Source organism: Ceraceosorus guamensis (assembly GCF_003144195.1).
Source record: "Ceraceosorus guamensis strain MCA 4658 unplaced genomic scaffold IE81scaffold_7, whole genome shotgun sequence".
Lineage (NCBI taxonomy): Eukaryota > Fungi > Basidiomycota > Exobasidiomycetes > Ceraceosorales > Ceraceosoraceae > Ceraceosorus > Ceraceosorus guamensis.
This window is the reverse complement of record NW_020290002.1, coordinates 117030-134987: the sequence shown is the minus strand read 5'-3', so window position 1 is coordinate 134987 and position 17958 is coordinate 117030. Positions and strand designations below refer to the sequence as shown.

The 17958-nt window shown below is 56.2% G+C and overlaps 7 protein-coding genes and 1 non-coding gene across 8 annotated transcripts; 3 read left to right on the top strand and 5 right to left on the bottom strand.

The window, feature by feature from the left end:
• Positions 1–467: 467 nt before the first annotated feature.
• Positions 468–1641, bottom strand: IE81DRAFT_225219 (hypothetical protein). The gene is made up of 2 exons (XM_025511079.1): positions 619–1641; positions 468–529 (listed from the first exon to the last, which is right to left on the bottom strand). The coding sequence occupies exon 1, from the start codon at positions 1307–1309 to the stop codon at positions 629–631; it is 681 nt and encodes a 226-aa protein (XP_025372158.1). The 5' UTR covers positions 1310–1641; the 3' UTR covers positions 468–529; positions 619–628.
• Positions 1642–1974: 333 nt separating this feature from the next.
• On the bottom strand, positions 1975–2649 carry IE81DRAFT_328292 (hypothetical protein; the record flags this gene model as incomplete). Its single annotated transcript, XM_025515099.1, has 1 exon — positions 1975–2649. One exon carries the CDS (start codon positions 2647–2649, stop codon positions 1975–1977), a length of 675 nt encoding a protein of 224 aa, XP_025372157.1.
• Positions 2650–3906: 1257 nt separating this feature from the next.
• Positions 3907–4008, bottom strand: IE81DRAFT_t6. Its single transcript has one exon. It is a non-coding gene; the product is annotated as a tRNA-Pro (tRNA).
• A 1138-nt stretch (positions 4009–5146) lies between these two features.
• Positions 5147–9467, top strand: IE81DRAFT_320592 (RhoGAP-domain-containing protein). The gene is made up of 10 exons (XM_025513077.1): positions 5147–5809; positions 5904–5998; positions 6086–6282; positions 6363–6964; positions 7046–7357; positions 7437–7463; positions 7535–7861; positions 7942–8007; positions 8075–8156; positions 8238–9467. The coding sequence occupies exons 1-10, from the start codon at positions 5577–5579 to the stop codon at positions 9264–9266; spliced, it is 2970 nt and encodes a 989-aa protein (XP_025372156.1). The 5' UTR covers positions 5147–5576; the 3' UTR covers positions 9267–9467.
• A 326-nt stretch (positions 9468–9793) lies between these two features.
• IE81DRAFT_225140 (hypothetical protein) lies at positions 9794–10453 on the bottom strand. The gene has a single exon (XM_025511078.1). The coding sequence runs from the start codon at positions 10362–10364 to the stop codon at positions 9891–9893; it is 474 nt and encodes a 157-aa protein (XP_025372155.1). The 5' UTR covers positions 10365–10453; the 3' UTR covers positions 9794–9890.
• Positions 10454–11923: 1470 nt separating this feature from the next.
• Positions 11924–14467, top strand: IE81DRAFT_320591 (MFS general substrate transporter). The gene has a single exon (XM_025513076.1). The coding sequence runs from the start codon at positions 12372–12374 to the stop codon at positions 14253–14255; it is 1884 nt and encodes a 627-aa protein (XP_025372154.1). The 5' UTR covers positions 11924–12371; the 3' UTR covers positions 14256–14467.
• A 63-nt stretch (positions 14468–14530) lies between these two features.
• Positions 14531–16531, bottom strand: IE81DRAFT_364383 (hypothetical protein; the record flags this gene model as incomplete). The annotated part of the gene is made up of 5 exons (XM_025516855.1): positions 14531–14815; positions 14890–15041; positions 15108–15555; positions 15621–15808; positions 15874–16531. 5 exons carry the CDS (start codon positions 16529–16531, stop codon positions 14759–14761), a joined length of 1503 nt encoding a protein of 500 aa, XP_025372153.1. The 3' UTR covers positions 14531–14758.
• Positions 16532–17154: 623 nt separating this feature from the next.
• On the top strand, positions 17155–17695 carry IE81DRAFT_320590 (hypothetical protein). Its single transcript, XM_025513075.1, has 2 exons — positions 17155–17494; positions 17570–17695. Exons 1-2 carry the CDS (start codon positions 17365–17367, stop codon positions 17605–17607), a joined length of 168 nt encoding a protein of 55 aa, XP_025372152.1. The 5' UTR covers positions 17155–17364; the 3' UTR covers positions 17608–17695.
• Positions 17696–17958: the final 263 nt, after the last annotated feature.

The window sequence follows — 17958 nt, the reverse complement described above, 5'->3', positions numbered from 1 at the left end:
ATTCCAACCCGGAGTGGAGGGCCGACCATTGGATTAGCAGCCACGAGCACCTTCGATGCCTACTCAATACTTGGTGGGTGTGTCATTCTCAGAATATGGGTGATTGTTGGCCAGTATACCAAGTCATCCATCGTTATTATCGCGACCTGTACCAGTAGCGGTGACGGTCGCAGTCGAAGCTACGAATGTCGCCGCGTTCACTTTTTGTACTCGAAAGCTAACTTTTGAATAAATTCAGTTCCCCAAACCATGACGCCGTACACAGACCGTCACGCAAGTTTGATACTGGCCCCTTCCCGAAGCTTACGAAAGGATCACACACATTGGCCGCGCTGTAGGCCGGCATCCAAAAGGATAAATTCGTCAAAGGGAACCCCATATGCAGGCTTTCGGTGATGTGAGTGATAGCTGCGACCATCCCCATGCGAGTATCCCCAGAGTGTCTCCCAACCGCATCGGGACCTGCCCTTTACAACGAGGAGCAGAAGCATCGAGAAGCGTGACTCGCACGTACTCTTTTGCCGGGAGTCTGAGCAGGAGAGGGCAGGGCATCAGACCAAGACAACGATACACGACGGACCCGACGGCCATGTGAGCTTCGAGCGCATGTACTTTCCTTGTTCTCTCCCTATGGGCCTGGTTGTAGACTAGTCGCAAGTCGGCGGCGGATTTCCAATGGGCTCCTGGGGGCCCGTGGTGCAGCGCTGGAAGCTCGTTCTGGCAGTGGAGGCGTGTAGTGCCAGAGCGTGGTGAGGCTGTTCTGGAGGACTTCTCGTTCGAGTTCGGGGACGTTGAGGAAGGGCGCACGCGCGTGATCAAAAAGACGGGTCGGTACGCGAGGGTCGTGGACCATCGGTGGCCATACCCCGCGATTACGAGCATCCCAGTCGTATGAGAACTGTACCAGGGCATGTAGAATTGCAGTGCGGCGAGTAGGATGGGTAAAATATTGGACCTGATGGTTCGCGTTGCAGCAGAGGTCTCTATCGAGACAGTAGTCGCAGCGAGTGCTATCCCTGGGTACGACGCAGCTATCCCCAGAGAGTCTGCAGTGCCAGCACCTCAAGAAGGCGGAGCCCGGGTAGTGTTGCTGGCTTGCTTTCGGGTATCGCCGAGGGGTAATCGCGCGGTTCAAAGGAGCAGCAGCGTTCTGTGCACTCTTGTCGAGGACGAAGGCGACCGCGTCACCGCTCCGACCATCGCGGAAAGACTGAACACTTAACCACTGTCGCGCATCGGGGAGAACGATGTTGGCCAAGGCAAGCACGACCTCTTCGTGTTTGACAATTGAAGACGCAGGTGGCGGCATGTTGGATTGGGAGTATGATGATCGGTGTTGAGGTTGACCAGCACAGGGAAAGGAGCCGACTTATTAGGTCGAGGGGCTTCGATACATGTATCATGAAGCGAGGATACTTGATGTGCGCGTGTCGTCCAAACGAAAGGAACGCATCTCCTATTTATCGTTTGCCGTCGTGTCCGGACGACTATCCTAATTACATGTAGCGTAATTTGGTCGCGCGAGCAGGGGCATAATTTCGTGATGGGCCGACCAGCATGATTCACGGGCCGACGTGGGTAACAAATGCAGTGGCCCTCATTTGGCGGGAGGGAGAGGTGTAGAGGCTGGTACAGGGTGTCTTGCGTCGCTTCATAGGGACGGTTCGTCAGGATTAATTGACATGAGGTGTCGCATGGGAGAAATAGGGTCATCGCTTCGTGCACGCAGGCCACGCGGCAGCGGTGCTGACCATCGTGACATTCGACGAGAGAAAACACCGTCGTGGAGTAAGGAAAACAGATGATTCATATCGAGGATACTTTGAGTACTGCATGTGTCCTCCTCAATTTCAGAAAAAGTGGACTTCATACGGAAGAGCAAGGGGCAGGCAGTCCTCATTGAAAAGCGAGAAAAGAGAAACAAACTTGTTCGAGCAGCCGCCAGCCGTCAAGTGACAGCCCCAAATTTGCGAGTCATGCCTGGTCGTCCCATGTAATGCGTTGACCGCCTCTGGGATTCGAAGCCTGTTCGTCGGTAGCGCTGCTCAGTGAGAGACTTGGAATGCCAGTCTGAAGCATGCGCTCCGTGCTCGAAAGGCGAGGTTTCACCTGTCGAAGTATCTCAGCGAAGGTCTGGTGGGTGATTGTCGGTGGGCGACGAATCCCTTCCATAGAGTTCAGCAATGCGTACCCACAGGTTGGGGGCGGCCATGCCATCCTGGCCACCCGAGCGTTGTACAGTGCCACGTATCCTACCAACGCGTCCCACGCTGCCTGTACAACGCCACCGTCCCAGTGCCATATGGCGAAGTTGTTGGCGTTGCATGCTTGATGCGTTTTCAAGCACCGGCTGCAGGATACCGCCCCCGGGCTGATGAAGCAAGCATAATCGGTGTTCGTACAGCCGTAGCATTCGTGTACTGGGTAGCCCCATAGCCAGTATGGCGAGCTGGTCGGCCAATCTTCTGGTAAGTCACTCGTGTGGCCAAGCCGGTCGTGCTCAAGGATGGTGATCGCCTGGCGGTCCCCGGCGACTCGGAGGTAGACGCCGACACTGTGCTCAGCGGCAGACGTGAACCGGTGATTTCCCACCCAGGCCGCGGTGTTCACGTGGTCGATTCTGAAAATAAGGGGGTCGTCGGAGGACATCTTCGCGCTGTGATGTGCAGGGTAGAGAGGCGTTCAAACTGAACGTGTTGGCCCGCCGCGAGGTGCAAAGAATGCGAGAAGCGTAGTGTTACTTCCGCAGAACAAAGTGATGTGGTTGAACAGGAAGTCGAGTCGTGTCTACAATGATCGAGCGACATTCGGTGGCGTAAAGGGCGTGGGCGGCTAGCAAGATCATGACGGTTACGGCGAGGCGTGAGGATATGATGCGCGACAAGGCATGTCGAAGCGTTTGTAGACGGCGGGATGGGAGACGCCCCAAGCCGGCAACGTACAGTACGGGCCGCAGGCGGGATTCTCGTTCGCAGGATGGTTCGAGGTGGGGCCAGTGCTCATATACTCAGGCCCTCTCTCGCGGAGCGTCGTACCCCCAAGGTCACTCGCAGCAGGCAGAGTCGTGTGCCGACACGCCCATTCCTGCTATCCAGGCCCTTCTCTCCTGCCAAGCGTAGCAGCATCCCGGCCAGTCGCAGCAGGCAGAGTCATTTGCCGACTCAGCCCTACTATCCACCGGTGCCAACGAAAGGGGACCAGTGGAGAGTCAGCATGTTGGCGCCACATGTATATTTGGAAAAGGACATATTGCCTCTATCCGACTTGCATGACCGCACAAAACCCGTGGTGAGCATGCCAAAGTCCCTGAAGTGCGATCCGCACTTTTGAAAAGGCATAGCGAGGGTATCGCTAGCACGTTCAACTAAGCAGGTATTGGGCACGACCAATTCCACATGTGTCGCCAGGCCGCATTCGTGAGCGGAGCCGCCGGGGCGGCTCCCAAATTACGTAGACGTAATTGGTTAACTCACGTAGGCAAGGGTGTTGTCATCGTCGCCGGCGATTGTCCTGCCGCACGTAGCAGTGAGGCACGCGCCGCGCACGGTTGTGCGTGGGTCCGACTCGTTCTTTATTGAGTCAATTCGAGAGCTGTGGCTGTCGTGTGAATTGCAGATCGTTGCCCCAGCCTGCGCGAGGCCGACAGATGTGTCAGGGAAGCTAGGTTGTAAAGCGGTGAGAGAGGTAGGGCTGATCGAAAATTCAAGTGTGTCCATAGGTGGGCAGGAAACACGCGTGTGCAGACGTGCGGATGGGAGTTCTGCGCGAAGCCTCCGTGACGTATTTCATCAGTGTGAGTGCCGCCACCCTGTACGCGCCTGCATGGACCACGACCGCCGAACTCTGATGCGGCTATTCATTTCGAGTCTGGGCGCGTCCGCCTGCAGCCGCTCCGCCCAGCAAAAGGGGATCTTCCGGGAATCGAACCCAGGTCGCACGCACACAGCTGTGTCTCGCAAAGAGAGTCTTGGACCCTAAGCGAACATGATACCACTACACCAAAGATCCTGAGTGCTAAAAGTCGTTGCTTGTATGTATATGATCTCGGATGTTTGAGAACGCGTCTCTTCGCTTCTACAAGAACCGCTTTAGATCAGGATGGGAGAGAACTAGTCAGAGTGAGGTGGTGTGCATGATTGGTACCTATACGGTAGAGGCGCACCGAGAGATCCGATTGTCGACTCAGCTTTCTGGTGTCGCACGGGGAAGCGTTGGCGCGCATTGGCTCGTTACGGAGTCTTTGCACTCCGATATCCTCCAGATGAATGGAGCAACGAGGCTGTCGTTGATTTCCATCGAGCGCAGAGAGACCTGAACGCGGTGCAAAGCGATGTCGGCAAGAGGTGGACACCCTCCTCGGGCCGGCGCGCTCAATTATCTTGGGATAATTACCCGCTGGTCCGTCTTCCATTGCTTTAGAGGACATCAGTCGCCCCGGATGCAGGGAGGCTATGGGATGGTCGGTCGAGGGACACCTTCGGGTCAGACGGCAATGATGCATAGGGTTTTCCGTCTGCCTCGCTCTGGGTGTCGCAGGATAGCAGCGAAGTGGGCAGGAGAGTCCACACGCGACACCGCCTTTGAACAGCTCCGTGAGTCGGTTGGCACGTTGTGCACAATCGTGAATTGTGAATTCAGGTGTCGCAATCGTGAATCGTGAGTCGGCAGAGTGCAGCGAGCCGCGCGGCGGGCTCGTGGTGCATTTTCGGTGAGCGACGGCCACAGGGTGTCAGCGCGAGTCATGGTCGTTGACCTCTTCACCTGTACATCTGCCGGTCAGCGATGAGTTGGGGGCTGACTCTTGATGCTGAGGGGTGTGGCGGTCGTTGAACCAGCCTATGACGCAATGTGAATGATGAATGGTACTCACGACTGTGACTTGTGTGGTAGACCTGGCTGTGCATATCCGCCCCGTATCGGTCAAGTCCACCAGCGCGCCAGAGCCAAGAGTGAGGTGTTGCCGCATGTCCGTGCGCGCATGCTGCTGACTGCACGTACAGCGTGTATACCGGTACCGCGTATGAAATGTATCTGGGTCGAGCGCACAGTGAGTGAGTACCGGTATACTCGGCAGGAACCATGTAGGTATATGTGTAGTGAGAGTCGCTCGTCCCGCAGCCGCGAACGCGCGTCCTGTAAAGCACGGCGGCGGGTAGCCCGCCGAGACCGTAAAGGTGTGGCTGCTGATCGCGGGACAAGTCTGAGTCAAGAGTGTCGAGAGGCGAGAGCGGAGGCATCTTGGGCAGCAGGGCAGGGGACAAGGCTCCGACGAGTCATGACTCAAATCACTCGCAAGTCACGACCCAAAAGTCGCGATTGCCGATCCTGTCTTTGCACAACCATCGCATGTTTTAGCACCGATTCATGTCGCTGACCAAATATCTAGACATAAGCGACCGGCGCATTGCGACAGTCATCCATCTCTCGGAGACGTCCGCTCGCCATCCCGACCGGACACCTGCTCACCACCATCACAACACACACCGGGTAAGGAAGGTTTGACGCCAAGAGTCTGCACTCCGCATCCTCGCCACGAGGTCACAGATCGCCGCGGAGGCGTTCCGTAAGCGCACAAGATGGACCCTCGCTTAGTAGTGGGTCGCAGATCCCACGATCTGCTGCCATCGGATCGCATCTTGAACGCATCGGACGTCAGCAGCTCTCTGGTCGAAGCTTTCAGGTTGAGCATCACCGAAGCAGAGAGCTATTTGAGCCTCTACGAAGCTAGAGTCAAGCTGGAGGAGGATTACACGAGGGGCCTCAGATCTCTTGTGGAGAAGCAGAGGGAGAATGATGTCCGCATTGAATCGTCAGTAGTCTACGCAGTACAACATCTTCTTCGTCAGAATGCTTCAGTCCTGCTGACTCCCATCTGCCCTTCTTCTTCATCTTGCTTGATTCAGCCGCATCAATGTAACAGCGGGCGCTTTGCCTGGGACGTCAGACCTTCCCGGTGCTCGCAGGGCGTGGAGGGAGCTGCGTGAGAACGACTTGAGAGGTGAGAACTTGCAGACTCTGCGCAAGTCCGGCTCCCACTCCTGTCATGGTACATGCGCTCATGATGTCATTCCCGCAATCCTGGTAGAGATTGACGTGCGTCTAAGTCATATTGAAACACTCAAGCAAGGCGTGATTGTTCCTTTGCATCATTATCGCGACTCTCAAGAGCGGATCAGGAAGAGAGTGAAGGAGGATCTCAAGACGAGCTGCGGCCGGTATGAGGAGATGCGCAATGTGACGCTTCCCAGGGCGAAGCGCTCGTACGAGAAGAAGAGTGAAGAGGTGAGTGGGCCATGATATAGCAGCGTCGCTTTGTGCAAAGATCTGGCACTAATGATACCCTTGAATGCTGCTCTGCGAAGGTGGAGCAGATTAGGCTGCAGCAGCAAGCGGTAGAAGACCAAAAGATGTTGTTGGCATCATCCGGCATGTCTCGAGATTTCTCCGCATCCTCCACCCAGCCCGGCTCCGAGGGATACGAAGACTTAGCGTATGGCTCTTCCCCTCCTACCAGCGATGGGAGCGGAGCCGCGATGAGAAGCAGTCCACGCCGAACTAAGTCTACTAAGGACAAAGCGAGAGGTCATGCGCGGTTGCCTAGCAGTGGCAGCGGGGCCGTGTCGGATCGAGAGGAACACCTATCCAGTACTGAAGAGGCGGCGATTCGGGCTGCCGCCGGCGCTGGCGGAGTGGGATTCTCTCCGCCCAGCAATACTGGCAAGCCAAACTTCTTGGACGCACTTCGGACGAAGGAAGGCTGGGAAGCAGCTCGCAAAGAAGCGCCAAAGAAGTTTGGCGCGTTTATCAGCAGGATGAGAGAAGGCGCGGAGAGGGGCGTAGGTGGTAGTCCAGAAATAGGAAGTCCCGCAGGCGGTGCTGAAGGCCTTGGTGGAGCTTCTGGTACGATCAAGAGCGCTCAAAACATGGCGCTGAAGAATGTGAAGGCGAAGCGAGAAGCAGAAGAGTGAGTTTATCATGCCGGCGAAGACGCAAGCTCGAAGGCTTCCTTCGGCAGCCTGACCTTTGTTGCACACTTGCCGCCCAGGGCCGACAAGATATACCGGAAAGCCATCTTCGATCTAGAGACCCTTCGCTTGAGGCGCGAGAAAACGGTGGCAGCAGCCACAAGGTCTGCCATAGAGTGCAGAAAAGAGCTTTACAACACTTCGCAAATTGTCTGGCTCCAGAGCGAAAGGGCTGGACTGACGCTACACTCCACAGCCGTCAACCTGCATCATTTGGCAGAGGATATTGTGGCACATGCCAATGACCATTTGGACCAGGAAATCACGAGGTTCGAGCAGCGCTTGCCTGGCCTGGACTTACTTGATGAAGGGCCCATAGCGTATCACAACTAGTGAGGAGCCCCAATTGCGGCAATGCATCTAGACCGGTATGTCATATACTGATCGTACTTTCGCTCACAACCACCGCAGCTTCCACGGCGAATGCAAGGATCTCATGTGAGTCTCGCGCCGTCAGAAAGATCTGGAGCTAGAGCTGGTAATTTACAGGCAAGCCCGCGTTTGCACAGATTCGGTACTTCGTTGATTGACTACGCTTTTTCTCGAGCACAACATTCGGCACCGGTTCTTGGCCCAGCGCGTGTGGAGCCTCCGCTAGTCGTCACCAAGTGCATCGATTTTGTAGAGGCGCACGCACTTGAGCAGCCAGGCATCTACCGAACGAGCGCCAAGCATACAACTGTGCAGAATTTGGCCCATGCCGTCGAGAAGGATGAAGAAAGGTTTCAATTCGGGCCAGACACTGAACCAAGCGCAGTGGCGGGGCTTTTGAAGCTGTATCTCAGACAGCTACCTGAGCCTGTTATGCCCATGCCTTGGGAAGAACGTGTCCGGCAGTAAGTTGGCTTAGCCAAAGCATGCCGACAAGATCAGCAGGCTGCGGTGGCTCACTCTGTGCCACATCTCCGCTGCCCAGTACTCACGAGAGGCAGCAAGCTGTCGGTAATGGCTTTGCGTCTCTGAAAGGTCGCATCAGACGATTGTGAGTCTTCTCCATATCGTCGCGCCGCCGGTCGCCCAATGCCTGACCACACCCCTGCGTCTTTCAGGCCCCCTATCAACCAAGCTGTCTTGAAGGCTATCACACTGCATCTCGCCAAGGTCGCTGACCGCTCGGATGTCAACAAGATGGTGAGCGGCTTGTGCGCTTTGATTGCTCGATGCGCCCCGCCTCCCCGCCTTCTCACCTCCCAGGCACTGCGAATTTGACAGAATGCGTCCAACCTCTCCGTCGTCTTTGGACCTGTCTTATTGTCCGAAGCCGATCATGAGACCACTTCTTTAGCGGCCGCCATGGAGGAAGATCGCGTGATGGAAGACATGATTATTTGGTCCAAAGAGATCTTCGATTTGACCACTGCTGGAGCTCCACTGTTGCCGCACGTCCCCATCACCACCGGACTGCCACTCGATGTGCCAGAGAACAATCCCCTGGCAACCGAGGTGGAGCCCGTATCGAGCTCGGCAGATGCGCCTCTCGTTCTGGGCAGTTCTGCTGGGCTGAAGCGCAGCAACGCTATCACACCCAACGCTCTTTCCCCTACACTGCCGTCGCATCAACAGACTGCCGTACCGCTGTCACCTCCCATCAACGATGCAGCTTCCAGCGCCGAACCAGGCTCACTTGGCTTTGACCGGCCGCCGCTGCCACCTAGGCCTTCTGATCTTCTCTCTGCTTCTGGCTTGAGCGAGCACGACCGGTCCGCTTCCTTGCCGATGAAGCCTGCTGCTGCTCGTGGCGAAGCTCAGGCTGAACTGCAACCACATCCAAGCCATGCTGCGCTGGCGCCTCTGAACACTAGCCTTCATCCTCGCGCCGCTACAACACCAGGCGCTGGTGGCGAGGAATGGACCGTGTCAGACGCGTCCGCCGAAGCGCATGGCGCAGACGGATCAGAAGAGCATGTCGCAAATGCCTCTCCTATGAACGTGAATCTTGATGTCACCCCCGGCGAAGTGGAAAAGGCGAGGACGCCTAGGGGTTGGAGCAGAGAAGCTGATTCGATATCTGTTCCGGACGAGGTGCCAGCCCCACCTCCCCGCGGAGCTGACGGTCAACCGCTGCTCGGGCGCAGAAGAGATCACCCGGAAGGCGCCTCTTACAGCGGACAATCTGGCACGACGAACGACGAATCCCTTCTCACGCCTCAAAGCGCTTTGCCCTCGGGGCGAGTCAGCTCGGATGGCCCAGCTTCTGCCATTTCGTCGTCTGCTGCCTCCGCGGGACACGCACTTTCGTGATGGAAAGCTGCTAGCACCCTGTTTACACTTGAGCCCTTTTGACGGCGTGATTCGCGCAGTGCGGATATCCAGGCCAATGTCTGCCCTCCATTTCTTCTTGTACTTACTTCTTGAGTTCACGAGCGCGCGGTACATAAAGGGGCATCTTACCTGCATGTGCGGCGAGTGCTTCGTCAATTGATCTCCATCTGGTTGCAAGGTCCCTGGCGCGCGTGAAGACAGACTTCGGCTCCGAATCATGCAAAGCGTGAGTGTCAGGTCAGATTGTTGTTGCACTTGATCCGAGTGACAGCATCTCGTTGAACGTATGTCTGGCATGTCAGCAGCGTGCACCTTTTCCCGGCTTGCCAAGGTGACCGTGTGGCTTGCTCTTTATGATCAGACGGGACAAGCATATGCCCATGGAGCAGCCAATCTGATACATTGACAAAGACTCGCTGTCGTGTCGGAGCTTTCAAGCGCGCGTCGTTGTGAGGGCCTATATATCGGCAAATACCTTTGGCGACGGCACGGTGTCACAAGCCGATGTGCTCCAAGGTAGCAAGGGTCTCATTTTGATCTCCCTCTTTTGAAAGTTGCGCGATCGGGGACCATTCCCGCTTTCACCCGCGGGGGCATGGCCATTCAGAGAGCAGAATCGCGAAGCGTGCTCGGCCCGAGTGAACGCCACTGTGGCTTTTTCCACACAAACATGCACACGTCGAAAATCAAACACGGGATCTGAGTGTGGCTGCCTCGCACCCTGCATTCGCCATTGTCGTTGAGCTGGGCCTTGCGGCGGTGCCGAAAGACGACGGTCCGGTACGCTTGCCGTAGCAATTTTTTACCTTTACTCTGATCAGAGGCACGGTCAACGGTCACGAATGTTACTTTCTGTGCGCACCCATCATGCCCATGGAATCTGACACAGTAGTCGGAACGTTGCGATCGATGTTTTTCGTTCATCGAGCTCATGCGAAAGGCTCGACTCGTGAGAGGAGCGGACGCCTCTCGGCTGATCAGATCTCTCCAGCGGATCGAGCCGCTAGGAGCCATAACGATGAGCCATGCATGCAGAAACGCGGCGTCCGACACTCGCGTTGCGGGCTTGTGATGCATGGCAGCAGCAAAAACAAAAGTCTTGGAGTTGAAGTCGTGCGGTCAGCAGCACGCACCGCGTATACCTACCCGCAACAGTCATCAGAGTGTGGCAGTTAAGTAGGCAAAGCAAGCCGAGCCGTCGAGCCGGACCGGACTCTTTTCATCAAGATCGCGCGACTTCTGCAGCTGGCTGCGCACTTGATTCGCCCAAAGAAGCGGAACCGCCTAAAGCTTTCCTCGGCGCATACGCCGCCGACTCCGCGGCCTGCCTGCCTGATGGATGCATGCATACATGCGTGCTGATTATCTGGATCTGATTACTCTGCAGCACCTGTCTCGCTCGCTCGCCCTCGCGGCACTCTACTCACGCGCAGGAATTTTTTTGAGTGTGAGTGCATGTGGGTCAGTCTGCTGAGTGAGCGCATATATGCTGCTGTTCGCCTCCCTTCTGCGTGGCGCATGATGCTGCTGCTCCAATTAAGCCGTGTAGCTGATGCACTCGCAGCAAATAGGCGCGCGCCACGCCACCATGCGTACATACACCCATTCTACGGCCTTGGCAGCTCGCTCGCGATGCTCCGCTGCTTCCTGCGCTGTGTCCCCCCCGCACGCACGCACGCACGCACGCACGCACGCAAATCCCACAACAGCAAGGACCTTATAATTGTCACGGTCACGAGATGCTCAGGGCTCGTCATTGGGAATGAGTGCAGGATGAGAGTGGCTAAGTGAGGCCGACTGAAGGTGTTTCACATTGCTGTACGAACCATGAATTTGCCAATGCATCCATCCATCCACATGCACCGATTGCGATCTGCGCGAACAGCTTGATTGCTTGGGGGTTGTTCACCGCTTGATTCACATTGGACGTGTCAGACGCGCGTACAGGTGTAGAATAGTGGTGAGTCCACAGCTGCCGCCCAGGTCAAGAATACAATTGAGCGACGCCACAATCTCGAATGCATGTTGTGTTTGCCGGCCGCATCATGCTTCATCGAGAAGAGCGAGCAGCTATAGACTTGAACCCAGGCTTTTGATTCCAGACCCACCTGATCAGCCTTTTGATAAGCAGCATGGAGCGCGCCAACTCACATCCGAGGTGCGAGCTGCCAATCTACGCAGCAGCAGCAGCAGCAGCAGCAGCAGCAGCAGCAGCAGTAATAATAAGACGCTCACTCTGCTGTGCTGTGTACTGTACGCGGTAATGATGTGCGATGGCTGCCTGCCTGCCTGCCTGCCTTGCTCATCGTCATCTATTCGCCGCGGGTTGACTGCACTCGCGTGACTGCCATGCATACTCACACTCTTGACTTACTCGCTGCGAGCAATCGCTCTGCACCGACGCGCCGCCTACAGACGCGACGCTTACATATACTCGTGATTGTCCCGCCGGCGCGGTGTGCACCCATGCATAGTCACAGGTCTCATCAAAAATCCTGGTGAGGCAGGCTAACTGCTGCATGTATGCAGCTATAGCTGCTGCCGCCGCGACTCGCCACTCTTTCGGGCCAAGACGTAGGCACAGCTGGACGGAAGCACAGCGTCTAATTGCTGATCAAAAATTTCAGCTTTGCGATTGTGGCGGATGCTGGCGATTCTGATTTCTCGTCGTCGTCGTCGTTCTTGATGGCGAAGTTTGATTGCATGTACGCGCACACAGGTGCAGTGCGTTGTGCTACACTACAGTACATGCACACTCACCTCCACGCCTCGCCTGTTCTTCCGACGTCGCTCCTCACTGCGCACCAGCAAGTTCGTTCCTGGCCACAGCAGGAACCAGCATCTTCGCCGAGCCGAGCTTAGCCGAGCCGAGCCTCTTTGCGCGGTGGCTTTTTCGCTGCGATTATCAACATCTGTTGCAGGCCGCTTGCGATCGAGCAACGCAGCCAAGAAGGTATAATAAGGCCTCATCTCTGTGCCTTTGCTCTTCCTGCCCCCCCATTCCTTTAGGCAGCAGCAACACGCTCGACACCCTCACCCCATTCCTAACTCATCTCCTCTCTTTCTGTCTCCACGATTCCCATCATGGTCTCGCTGCCGTGGAAGAAGTGGGCTCAAGCGAAGTCGGCTCAAGACTCGCCGGAGGTGTCCAGTGCGCCCGCAGGTGACACTGTCGCCCCTTACGAACCGCCCTCTGCTTTCCTGGAGGACGAGACGGACTCGGTGGACACGGCGGACAGGAAGCAGCAAGGCGTGGTCGTAGCCGAAGCAGCGCGCGAAGTCGCTGGCTGGAAGCTCTACCTCGCCTTTCTCGGTCTCGCCTTGGCTTCCTACGTCAACTCGCTCGACAACGGCACGGGCTATGCTTACCTCACAGCTGCCACCGATCAGTTCGGCCAGTACGGCTTGTACCCTTCCATTCAAGTCATTCAGCAAGTCTGCATCGCCGTCTTCAAGTTCCCCGTCGCCAAGCTCAGCGACTGTTTTGGCAGAGCACAGGGCTACATCTTCTCCGTCCTGCTCTACATTCTCGGCCTGATCGTCCTCGCCGCTTGCCCGGGCTTCACTGCAATCGTGGTGGGAACGGTGTTCTATGCTTTTGGATCTACCGGTCTTCAGATCATGCAGCAGATTGTTCTTGCGGACATTACCCCCACAAAGTGGAGAGGTGCTGCCATCGGTCTGCTCTCCGCCCCTTACATTATCAACTTTGCCGTCTCTCCACGCGTAGTCGGTCAGCTTGCGCCCTTTGGCACCACGAGCGAGGACTGGCGATGGGGCTTTGGCATGTTCACCATCCTCTTGCCCGTCGCCACCGCTCCCGTCATCTTCTCCCTGGCTCTAAGCCAGCGCGAGGCGAAAAAGCAAGGCCTGGTCGCTCCTCACCCGTACCGCCGCATGCCCGTGCTGCGCGCCATCAAGTCCTTCTTCTTCGACATTGATGTTCCAGCCTTGGTGCTCATCGCTGCCGGCTTCGTCTTGATCCTTCTCGCCCTTCAGCTCTCGGCGCTCACTGCCTCACGCTGGAGTGCTGCCCACATCATCACTATGCTCGTTGTCGGTGGCGTTTGTCTGGTCGGCCTGGTCCTGTACGAGTGGCTCCTCGCACCCAAGCCCATCATCCCGAGGGCCTTCCTTCTCAACAAGAATGTCGCTCTTCCAGCCTTCTTCATCGGATGGTTCGATTTCGCAGCATTCTATCTCAGCTGGACACCCGCATACACCTGGGTCTTTATCACCTACAACTACAACGCTTCCGACGCTACCTACTTCAGCAACACTCAAAGTCTCTGCTTGACCGTCTTTGGCATTGCAGCTGGATTCCTCGCTCTCGCGACCAAGCGCAACAAGTGGGTTCTCACTGCTGGCTCTTGCATTCGTCTGCTCGGTCTCGGCCTGATGGTGCGATACCGAGATGCCATGTCGACCACTTTCCAAATCGTCATCTGCCAGGTCCTGCAGGGTCTTGGTGGCGGTCTGATGGGTGTCAGTCTTCAGGTGCAAGCTCAAATCTCGGTTCGTCACCAGCTTGTTGCCATGGTCACTGCTTTCGTTTTGCTCTTCACCGAAATCGGAGGCGCGTGCGGCACAGCAGTGCTCGGAGCCCTTCAGCTCCACGTCCTGCAACCGCGCCTTGCGCAGGAACTGTCACCTCTGGGCGTCTCTGCAGCCGAAATCACTTCCGCTTTCGGCTCTCCTTTGGGAATCGCTTGGCCGCTGGGCGACCCTCGCAGGGATGCCGTCATCCGCGCTTGGTCGCATTACATGCACATCGTCCTCATCGTCGCCCTCGTTCTCAGCGCGGTGCCCATCCTTGCCAGTCTTCTCGTCACCAACTTTAAGCTTGGCAACACCCAAAACTGCGTCTCTGACGAGCTGAACCTCAACGGCACGGAGCCTGCTCGTCCTCAGGTCCATGACGAAGAGACGCACACGCCCTCTCACTCTCACTCGGACGAGAAGCACTGATGCTGGTCGAGCGCATCCTCAGCTCCGTCGTGATCATTGAGATCGCACACCGTCTCGTCTCCTAACCGTCACCGCTTGCATGTCCCAAAAAAAAAGGGCGGATGCTTCGGAATTATCCTAGCGCTCGCTCAATCCTTAGACTTCTTGTTTGCACCGTCTGTTGTTTCTATGTCACGCACCCCTGCCCTGGAATTGACATGATTGCTCACGTCTTCGGCACTCGGCTCGAGCTCCACATGAAATGTCCCGTTGGAAGACTCTACGGTCGGTATGCTGTACGATCATGGGAATTGCGCGTGGATCATGGCGTGATTGTAGGGGGGGGATTGATTACAGGGTGGTGAGTACGAATGGTACGGAAGTGCTGTCGTAGAGTGGAAGAGGCGCACCATGCCGGTATTCGTTGATGCGCATATAGATCTGCGTATGTAATTCGTGGTCGATAGCTACTGATAGTGTTTCATGAGCCGTTCTTCGAGAAGAGCTTTGCAGATCTGATCGGATTACTGTGCGTCATTCTCGTCTTCTGAAAGGACGATGCGACGCTTCTTGCTTGATGACTGCGTGGGAAATGGTGGGTAAGCCGAATCAGCGAATCCGTCAGCCGAAAATTGAGTGAGACTGAGGGACTCACGATCTGCACATCGCGTGGAGTACTCGACAGAGGCTTGATAGGTGTGTTTTCTTCATTGCGGCTCTTGCTGCTCGACGCTTCGAGCAATTTTTGATGACGTACTAGCACCACCGATGTTGCTCTGCGTGAAAGCCTGCGGGGCTGTTGTCGGCCTGGGCAAGGCGAGGCAAACGTCCAGTCAGCTCCAGCTCCAGCTTGCGATTTACGACTTGACCTACTGATGGAAGGATCCAGACCGACAGATCGAAAGGCGCCTGGGCTCGTGGCCGTTATGCCTTTGGAGCGGTCACTGACTGCGTCTCCTGCCTTTGGCAGGGTGCTTTTGCCTGTTGCCGCCGAAGCACGATTTTTGAAGACTTCCGGAGGTATCGAGTCTGGTCTAGCATAGCTTGCAGATCGGAGCTCCGTAGATGCAGGGGGAACGACAGCCAAATCACTGCGAGCCACTGATCTTATTTGATCGACGTGATGGTTCAATTGAGCTGGCAAAGCAGTAAGTAGTGCGGCAAGACCGCGAAAGCTGGCCAAGGGCGCGAATGCGTCGCTCTGCGCGGCTTGTGTCTGGCTAATGTTCTGCAGTGCCAATTGAATGTCATGTAGAGTTGCTTGAATGCTTTCGTCGCGCAGCTGCTGATTGCGTTGGTTCTGCAGAATTTCCTTCAGAGACTGAGCTCGCGGACAATCACAGCACGTAAGCTGAGAGTTTCTGCATTCAAAGCAACTCGACTTACCTGCTCGTGCTTGTTAGATTTCTTCAAGGCCGTTGCATGGATTTTGACCGACTTCTGCACCTCGGCCAAAAGGTCGTGCAAATCGGCGAATCCGGTTGATACTTCTTTCTTGAGTGCTCGCAGAGCTGCAGGATCGGCTTCTTTGCGACTAGAAACGCCGCCACCGTCGGCGGGCCCTTTTGATTTGGCTGAACGCATGTATGCGGCACCTGATCAGGGCAGGCTCATCTTCCGTAGCCCATACATGACTTACCATGAGTAGCCAAAGCGGCGATGTCTTCCTTTGCGGATGTCCAAGCTTCTCTCTGTGCATGCGTCAATTGCGTTTGATGAGCCGTCATATCGCGAGCTACACCATCTAGCCGCTCTCCGAACGCCACCAAGTGCCTGTGCGTTTCTGAGAAGATCAGCTTGCGGAGATCACTTGCTTTGACACTAGCGAGAGCGCTTTGGGAAGCAGCTGTACTGGACTGTGGTAGCCCTGCCAGCTGGTTCGAAGACTGCGACTGCGATCCGTCAAGAGTATTGAGAGGAGCCAGAGAACAAGCTAAATAAGACGGAGCCTGCGACGAGGGGCCAAAGCTGGATTGTGAGTGCGCATTGTGGGCATCCGGGATGCCCGAGCTGCTGTGGCTGAAGCTGTCGGTAAGGGGCAGAGGTGAGTGCGCTGGGAGGCGCCAATCTACCAAGTCGGGAATGCATGAAGTCTGACTCTGAAGCAGGGTACCAAGGCTCTCGGAGCTGTGCAAGAGAGCTTGCGTCTCACGCTGCAGCTGCTCTGACATCGAAGAGCTGAGCTGACTGGCACTTTGATGCGCTTCACCTGCTGATCTTTGCGAATAGCGCGAGTCGTTCTGAGACTGAGACGGCTGTGGTTCGTTCGCGCTGAGCCGTGCTGCAGACTGTGGCATCTTGATGCAGCTTCCTTAGAGCGAAACGAGATATGTGCGAAAGCCGTCACAAGGTGAAAGCGCTACACGATCGTGAGTCTCCGGCGAAGTGAGCATGTATGCGGTCAGATGATTGAGCTTCTTACTCTGTCGAGCTTGCGTGCCGCCACAGCTCCGCGATGAAGCTGTTCAAAATATCGGATGCTTTCCAAAGGCGTGTCTGCTGATATACTTTGGAATGGATGGTGGTAGAACGCACACAATGATGAGAGTCTGAGAGTCTTGAGTGGCCGCCTCGCCCATCCAATACCATGTGAATCACGTGAATCTTCCACTCAGCCTCGAGTCTGATGAGTGATTCACGATTCTTGATTCGTGATCTGCGCGATAGCCGATGGCGATGGGACACAAGCCGGCGCCTATCTGATGACGTTTGGCTATGTTCGGCCTAAAGACATTCTCGCAGAGCTTGTCACGTGTATTGCCATTGAATGTGAAGGCTCCGCCGCCGAAGATCTGCCGATGCCTCGAATCCCTCGCAAGCATCAGCAGCCATGCAGAGGCGGGTGTGCCTGCATCTTGGTACACATGTGCGCGGGAGCCTCGCCACAGCAGTCACAACAGCCTTGAGTTGTGAGTCGGGGTGAGAGAGGAGCTATTGGCCGCGTGGCTTTCTTTACCGCATCCTCCTTTGGCCCGCAAGGCTTGACTGACCCTTCTTCCCGACGTTTTTCTTCCCTGCATTCATCGTACTCGCCCACGATTGGCGCCATTCACCCTTTGCTCCTCATCCTCACATCTCTCCCTTCCCGTATCTCCGCTCTTCCCTCCATCTCTCTCGATCTTCCCGCAAAATGTTGAGCGTCCATCAAGCAAATGCGCTGGTGTATTCCACGCTGTGCGGCTTCATGCTCGTGGGCCTGTACGCGGGTTACAGCGTCAAGAACAAGAATCAATTCTTGGGAGGTGTTCGAACGCAGAGCGGTGAGCAGAGAATGGGGAGTGGCATGCGCCATTCGTCTGCACTGCAGTCAGCTCACACTCACATGGCCTTCTCAGCCTTGCCACTCACTTTGAACTGGATAGCAAGCAGTTAGTTTGAGCAACGAGCAGACCATTGGAGCGCCCGTCCAAGGAATCAGAGCACATGGAAAGCGCGCCGCGCAGACGCATACAATATCGGTAATGTTAGATCTCGCTGTCCAGCAAAACCAGACCCCAAAGTACTCCTACTCCGGCTCGGTGCGGTCAGATGGCGAGAGGGGAGTGTGCGGCAAAGACGCCACTCCTGCCCCCGCCGATCAAACTCGTGCCAGCAATCGGCAAGTCGCACTCTTCAACCCACCTACTGCACTGTACCAGCCGGAGCATCAGCTACGGGTGCTTGCTGGAAGTTGGTGTGCCAGGGCGCAGCCTCTCTCGGTCTCGCTCTGGCGCGCCATCTTCGG